The sequence below is a fragment of the Orycteropus afer genome, unplaced genomic scaffold, assembly GCF_000298275.1.
Source record: "Orycteropus afer afer isolate SDZICR_OR568_19922 unplaced genomic scaffold, OryAfe1.0 scaffold00130, whole genome shotgun sequence".
Classification (NCBI taxonomy): Eukaryota; Metazoa; Chordata; class Mammalia; order Tubulidentata; family Orycteropodidae; genus Orycteropus; species Orycteropus afer.
Genome location: NW_006921717.1, coordinates 1,737,963 through 1,746,231, shown reverse-complemented (window position 1 = coordinate 1,746,231; position 8,269 = coordinate 1,737,963). Strand labels below are relative to the sequence as shown.

Here is an 8,269-nt window from a genome sequence, read left to right as displayed (position 1 = left end):
GAAGAGATCCATATTTGTACCCATTCCAAAGAAAAGTGATCCCACAGAATGTGGAAATTATCGAACAATATCATTAATATTGCACACAAGTAAGATCTTACTGAAGATAATTAAAAAATGGTTGCAGTAGTATATTGACAGAGAACTTCCAGAGGTGCAAGCTGGATTCAGAAGAGGATGTGGGACAAGGGATATCATAGCTACTGTCTGATGGATCTTGGCTCAAGGCAAAGAATACTGGAAAGATATTTGTGTTTTATTGACTATGCAAAGGCATTTGATTGTGTAGATGATAACAATTGTGGATGACATTGAGAAGAAGCGGAATTCCAGAACACCTGATTGTGCTCATAAGGAAACTGTACATTGACCAGGAGACTGTTGTTCAGACAGAACAAGGGGACAGTGCATGGTTTAAAATCAAGAAGGGAGTGTGTCAGGGTTGTACCCTTTTCCCATACTAATTCAATCTGTATGCCAAGCAAATAATCTGAGAAGCTGGGCTATATGAAGAAGAATGTGACATGAAGATTGGAGGAAGAATCATTAGCAACCTGTGATATGGTGACGACACAACTTTGCTTGCTGAAAGTGAGGATGACTCAAGGCACTTACTGATGAAGAATGAACAATACAGTCTGTTGTATGGATTACATCTCAATATAAAGAAAACAAAAATCCTCACAACTGGACCTATAAGCAGCATCATGATAAATGGAGAAAAGACTGAAGTTGTCAAAAACTTCACATTACTTGGTTCTACAATCGATACCAATGGAAGCAGCAGTCAGGACATTAGACGACATATAGCACTGAGCAAATTGGCTGCAAGGGACCTCTTTCAAGTGCTGAGGAGCAAGGATGTCTCTTTGAGGACTAAGGTGTGTCTGACACAAGCCATGATATTTTCAATCACCTCATATGCATGTGAGAGCTGGACAATGAATAAAGAAGACTGAAGAAGAATTGATGCGTTTGAGTTATGGCGCTGGAGAAGAATGCTGAAAAGTACCATAGATTGCTAAAAGAACTAACCGATCTATCCGGAGGAAGTGCAGCCAAAATGCTCCTTGGAAGTGAGAATGGCCAGACTTCATGTCACCTACTTTGGTCATGTTATCAGAAGGGACCCATTCCCTGGACAAGGATATCATGCTTGGTAAGGTGAAGGGTTGAGAAAAGAGGGGAAGGCCCTCAATGAGATGGATTGACACAGTGGCTGTGACGACGGGCTCAAGTATAGCAAGGATCATGGAGCTAGCTCAGGACCGGGCAGTGTTTCCTTCTGCTGTGCATAGGTCACTATGAGTCGGACATAACTTGATGGAACCTAACAACAACAACAACAACAACATATAAAACCAAAGGCCAACATTATTCTCAATGGGAGAGACTGGAAAGCATTCCCCTGATGAACAGCTACCAGACAAGGATGCCCTTTATCACCAGTCCTATTCATCATTTTATTGGAAGTCCTAGCCAGAGTAATAGGGCAAGACAGGGAAATAAAGGCTTCCAAATTGGCAAAGATGAAGTAAAACTACCTCTTTTTGCAGATGATATGATCTTATACATAGAAAATCCCACAGACTCAGTAAGAAAATTACTGGGACTAATTGAAAGTTTCAGCAAAGTGGCAGGGTACAAGTTCAACTCCTTTACACTAATGAAGAGAACTCTGAAAAGGAAGTCCAGAAAGCAATATAATTTACAGTAACCACCCAAAAGGTGAAGTACCGAGGAATAAATCTAACAAGAGACACAAAAGACCTACAGAAAGAAAACTACAAAACACTATTACAAGAAACCAAAAGAGATCTACATAAATGGAAGAGTATACCATGTTCATGGATGGAAAGACTTAACATCATGAAAATGTCAACACTACCCGAAGCAATCTACAGATATAATGCAATCCCAATCCAGATTCCATCAGTTTTATTTAAAGAGATGGGAAAACTAATCACCAACTTTATATGGAAAGGAAAGAGACTTCAGATAAGTAAAGCACTACTAAAGAAGAAGAACAAAGTAGGAGGCCTCATACTCCCTGATCTCAAAACCTGTTACCTAGCCAAGGTAGTTAAAACAGGCTGGTACTGGGTACAATGACAGACACATACCAATGGAACAGAATTGAGAACCAAGAAGTAAATCCATACACCTGTGGACAGCTGATCTTTGACAAAGGGCTGAAACTCATTAAATGGGGGAAGAGAGAGTTTCTTTAATAAATGGTGCTGGCAGAACTGGATACCATTTGCATAAAAATGAAATAGGACCCATGTGTTACAGCATATACAAAAATGAACTCAAGTTGGATCAAAGACTCGAACATAAAACCTATAACCATAAAACCATCAAAGAAAAAACAGGGACAAATTTAGGAGTCCTAATTCATGGCATAAATACACCATCAAACATAACTAAAAATGTGCAAATAGTAGAAGACAAAATAGGTGACTGGGACCTCCTAAAAATTATACACTTAAGTGCCTCAAAAGATTTCACAAAAGACTAAAAACAGAACCCAATCTTTTCAGCCAGAGCAAAGAAGAATGGAGAAAACCAAAGATGCATGGAAACAATTAGTCCAAGTGACTGGTACACCATGCGATCCTCAGCCTGTATGACTATGAGACCAGAAGAATAGATGTGCCCTGCTACCACTGTCAACCACTCAGAGGGGCATCCATGTAGGAGATCCTGGACAGAGTGGGAGAATAATGTGGAACAAAGCTCAAAATCATTAAAAAAGAAAAAAAAGAAGAAGGGACCAGGTTTGCTCCTCTGATAGAGTCTGGTGGAACTCCTGAGTCTATGGCCTCTAGCTGCCCTTCAGGTCTGGAATTGAACCCACTCCTGTGGTTTCTAGCCAAACAAAAGACAGGCATAGGAGCTGAAAATGTATATTAGGTAGATACACTCCTCGGAGAGATCAGTAATGGGAGAATAGAAGGGCTGTGTATGCACAGGGAGACAGCTCAGGGGGCGGGAGAACATGGAGAGAAGGACACTGGGAAGAGGTAACTATGGGGAGGAAGTGGGAGGGGAGCTGTAGCATTGTGTGAAATTGCAGTTGATATCACGAGACAAAGTAGTGTGAGCTGCTGTATGGAAAGTCAATTTGCTCTGTAAGCTTTTGCCCAAATCACAATAAAAATTAAAAAAAATAATAAAAAGAGAACCCATAGACTGGAAAAAGTTTTTGGGAATGACATATCAAATAAGGGGCTAATCTCTAAAATGTATACAAGACTTCAACACTTTAACAACAAGAAGACAAATAATCCAATTAAAAATGGGCAGAGGACATGAACAGACACTTCACCAAAGAAGACATTCAGGCAGCTAACAAACATGGGAAGGAATGCTCACAGCCATCAGCAATGAAACCCAACTCACTGCTGTTGAGTCGATTCCGACTCACAGTGATCCCCTTTGGGTTTCTGAGGCAATAAATCTTTACAGAAGTAGATTGCCCAGTCTTCCTTCTGCAGAGAGCCTGGTGGGTTTGAACTGCCAACTTTCTGGTTAGGAGTCAAATGCCTTAGGCACTACACCACCGTTAGAGAGATGGAAATCAAAACAATGAGATACCATGTCACCCCAGCATTAACAGCAAAGTTCCCAAAAATAGAAAACAACAAATGCTGGTGAGGGTGTGGAAAGACTGGCACCCTCACGCACTGCTGAGGGGAGCACTGTGGAGAATGGCACAACCACTGTGCAAAACAGCATGGCGATTCCCTGGAAAGCTAGAACTAGAAATACCGTATGACCTAGCAATCCCACTACTGGGCGTATAACCTAGAGCGTGAAGAACTGTGACATGAGCAGAAATACGCACACCCACGTTCATCACAACCCATCAGTGGATGAATGGCTCCACAAACTATGGCCAATACACACAATGGAACGCTACACAATGTTGAAGATAAATACTGAAACTAGAAGACATCTCATCACATGGAGGAACCTAGAGGACATTATGCTAAGTGAAATTAAGTCAATCACAAAAGGATAAATATTGTATGGGACCACTACTGTAGAAAGGAAAAGGCTTTCATACAAAAGGAAATATTCTTTGATGGTTACCATGGGTGAGAGGGGCAGGGCGGGGAAATCACTAACCAGAGGGCACCAACCAACTCACTGCCCTTGAGTGGGCTCTGACTCATAGCAACCCCTCCTTGGGTTTCCAATGTAGTATCATATTAAAGAAAGAAAGAAATTAAATGACTTATTACATTGGGCCAATCTGCTACAAAAAAGCTTTTTAAAGGGTTGAAAAGCAAAGATGTCACTTTGAAGACTAAGGTGAACTTGACCCGCACCATGGTATTTTCAATCGCCTTATATGCATACAAGAGCTGGGCACTGAATAAGGAAGAAAGAAGAATTTATACCTTTGAATTGTGGTATTGGGAAATAATACTGAATGTATCAGACTACCAGAAGAACACACCAATGTGTCTTGGAAGAAACACAGCCAGAATGCTTCTTGAAGCAGGGATGGTGGGACTTGGTCTAACATACTTTGGACATGTTATCAGGAGGACCCAGTCTCTGGAGAAGGACATTGTGCATGGCAGAGGGTCAGCAAAAAGAAAAAGACCTTCCACGAGATGGACTGAGATGGTTACACAACAATGAACTCAAATTCAGCGAGAGTTGTGAGGATGGCTAGGACCCCGCAGTGTTTCTTCTGTTGTCCGGTGTGATCGGAACTGACTCCACGGCACCTGACTCCTCTCTGTAATACTATTTACTTTTGCAATATTAAATCGACTGGAACATAATAGGCAATGCAAATCGATTCCATTACAGCATACACAAGCCCAAAGGATGCCCCGCCCCGCTTTGCCCGCCCACCCCAGCCTAGGCCAGCCCATCCGGGTAGCCCAAGGCCCCGCCCCCTGGAGGCTCCGGTCCCTCCCCTCAGACATTTTCAAGTCCCACCCCTAGTCAAGCCCGCGCGCGCAGCCGCAGTGCATTAAACCAATCACCATCCGTTTCTGCACTTTCAGTCCCGTTTCGGCGTCTGACCTCAGTCAAAATGGCGCAGTCACGGAAGTTGCCGAAGCTCTAGAGGTTACCGAAGTAGGTCCGGAAGCGACCGAGCGAGTCCGGAAGTTGCCGAAAGAGAGCAGCGGGAAGGGAGGATGGCGGATATCGTCGCAAGACTCCGGGAGGACGGGATCCAAAAGCGTGTGATACAAGAGGGCCAAGGAGACCTACCTGACTTTCAGGATGGAACCAAGGTCTGTGTTTACCCTTTTCCCTTGTGCGGCACGGTGCGCATGCGAGGCGGGAGGAGGCCTTAGGCGAGAGGTTGCGCATGCTCAGATTGCAGCGGCCGCTGACCCTACCGCTCACATGCGGCGCTCGACGTTGATTGGTCTGAATTTAAGTAGAGGGTGAATTTGGATACGTGTGTCCCACCCCCAGCCTTGGCTGTGTGGCCTCATTGGTCGGAGCGGCCGTCGGTCACTACAAACAAGGTGAGGGGCTTTGACCTCAGTGTTTGGGCGGATCCGGCGTTGGAGGAGATCTTGGGCCGGAAGCTGGGGACGCAGCGGGGGATGTGCGCTTTCTGGGTCTCAGGTTCAAGGTTTTTTATAATTGAAGGGCCTTCTGAGAACTCGTCTGTCTTGAGAACAAGTCCAACTCCCATTACTTACCTGGGAAAACTCATGTCCCAGGGTTGGAAACGCACAAAATGAGCCCAGGGGTCCAGTCTGCCCGCCGGGAGCCCATTGACAGCTAGGCGACTGCTCTACGGGGCGTGGCTCGGGACACTTAAGGTCTTGCAAGTGAAGAGCCCCCCCCCTACATCCAGGCTCCAAGCTCCCAACCCTCCAGGCGTCCTTAAGCCTGCGGTTCCCTGTTGTCTGTACAGTAAGGAGCTTCCCGGGGCAGCCCCTGTACCTGGCGCAGGGCAGTCGCAGAGGTGTTTATTGAGCGGGTGATTAAGATCCTGGCGAATACTAGGGACTTCAAAAACAACTATCATAAATGACTGGAAAGCAGCCCTGGTGGCCAGTGGTGAAATGCTTGGTTGCTAACTGAAAGCTTGGTGATTAGAACCTACTAGTCATCACCTGGGAGAAGCATGTGGCGGCTGCTTCCATAGCCTTGGAAACTTTGGGGCAGTTCTGCTCTGTCCTCCCCGGAGCCACAGTAGGTATCAGAACGTTGCCAGGATCCAGCCACTTCTCATACTTGTCACCACGTCCACCATGACCACCCTGCTCCCAGCTACCACTGCCTCTCCCTGGATGACGGCAGTGACCCCTTAACGTGCCCTTCTGCTCTGCCTGTCCCCCCTATAGTCTGTCCTCATCCCAGAACTCAAATGGGACCATGCTGTTCCTCTGCTTGGCACCACAGGGGGGCGCCCATCTCACTGAGTCCGGGAAGGCCCCCCCCCCCCCCGCTGATGCCGACCCGATAGCCTCCTTCCCCTCACTCCCTCTGCTTCTGCGACTCTGGCCACCTTACTTCTTGGACCCACCAAACATGGGCCCACCGTAGGGCTTTTGTAGCTGCTGTTCTTCTGGCCTGAGGAGCTCTGGTGGTGCAGGGGTTAAGACATTTGACTGCTAACCAAAAGGTTGGCGGTTTGAACCCACTAGCCACTCTGAAGAAGGAAGATGAGGCAGTCTGCTTCCGTAAAGGTTTACAGACTTGGAAACCCAGTGGGGGTTGCAGTGAGTCGGAATCAGCTTGATGGCTGTGAGCTTGGACTCTTCTGGCCTACAAGGTGCATGCTCTTCTCCGCCCTGGGGGCCTCTAGCTCCTCCTCCCTTCAGGTCTCTGCCCTCCCTCACAGCTGCTTCTTAGCCATGCCCGCAGGCAGGCCTGTCTCTGGTTCTTTGAGCTTCTGCTCGGCTTGGGCAAGTGTTGAAAGCTCTCGAGTTCTGCCAGGAAATGCCCAGAGGCAGCCCACTCTGCCAGCGAGCCTCTGCCTGAAGGCACTCGGCTCTCTCGCTGCGTGGGCCGGGAAGCCTGCCACACCGCCTTCTGGTTCTGCTGTTACCATCCCTTCCATTGCATCTCTCTGTCTCTAGCGGTGTCTCTGGTGTCTCCTGGGTCTCGGAAGGTCTCAGTACAGGGATCCCACGTACAAAAGGACACGCTCCATTCCCGTCTCCTCCTCTTGGTGGCAATGGGGCCCTTCTTTTCTGCCTCTTGGGTGGCTCATTTTAAGCCCAGTGGCACAGTGGAATGGACCAATCCCCTTGTTAGGGTCCCATACACCTTATTTGTGTTGCCCCACCCCCACAAGGGTATCCTTATTATTACCAGCTGTTTCTTGTGATTTGGGTGAAATCCATGCATTTTATTTACAGTATTAGCAAGCTGTACAGTGCCCTTAGTGGGCTATAAGCACTTCACTTGCAGTGAGACGTTCATCTGTGGAAGTGGAGTTGCCTTTGGGGTGCGGCCTGCTTCCGGTCTACGTGGAGAAGCTTTGGGGAGGGCGGTAGTGTTTTTGGCACATTGTGGGTCCTGCATTTGGGTGAGCTTCATCTCCAGTTCGTGGACTAGAACCGGTGGAGCCTCCGTGTTGCCAGCCGATCTTGAGTTTGTCAGGCTCAGCAGCCAACAGCTGCTAGGCCCGGTTCCAGGGCCTAGAATGAGGCAGACCTGAAGCCCAAAGTTGAGGGGCCTTTACCCAGACTCTGGAGCCAGAACTCTGAATTCGGACGTCAGCCTCCAGAACTGAGCAAGAATAAATTAGTTTGTTAAAGCCGTCGCCTGAGGTGTGTTGCAGCAGCACTAGAGAACCAGGAGGAGCTCCCCTGACTTTGCACTTGGCCTTGTGTGATGCCTCTCCCTCCTCTAGAATGTGAATGCCGTGAGGGCATAGACTTCTGTCTCTTTTGGTCATTACTGTAGCCTGGTTAAAGAGTCCTGATGACAGAGTGGTTAAAGAGCTCAGCTGCTAAGTATAAGGTCAGCAGTTCGAACCCACCAGCTCTGTGCGAGAAAGATGTGGCAGTCTGCTTCTGTAAAGATTATAACCTTAGAAACCCTTTGGGGAAGTTTTACTCTGTCCTGTAGGGTTGCTAGGGAGCTCTAGTGGCATAGTGCCCAAGGCATTTGACTGTTAAGCAGAAGGCTGGCGGTTCAAACCCACTAGCTGCTCCGTGCAAGGAAAATGGGGCAATCTCCTTTCATAAAGATTTACTACCTCAGAAACCCAACGGGGGTTGCTATGAGTCTGAATCGACTCAATGGCAGTGAGTTTTTTTTTTTTTTT

General features: G+C 47.1%; 1 protein-coding gene across 1 annotated transcript in view; it reads left to right on the top strand.

The window, feature by feature from the left end:
* The first annotated feature begins 5,165 nt into the window (after nt 1-5,165).
* Nucleotides 5,166-8,269, top strand: part of LOC103200247 (aryl hydrocarbon receptor interacting protein) — a 6,365-nt gene continuing 3,261 nt past the window's right edge. Inside the window, exon 1 of the mRNA XM_007944691.2 lies at nt 5,166-5,264. Coding sequence (XP_007942882.1) covers nt 5,166-5,264 — 99 coding nt within the window. The remainder of the gene's footprint in view (nt 5,265-8,269) is intronic.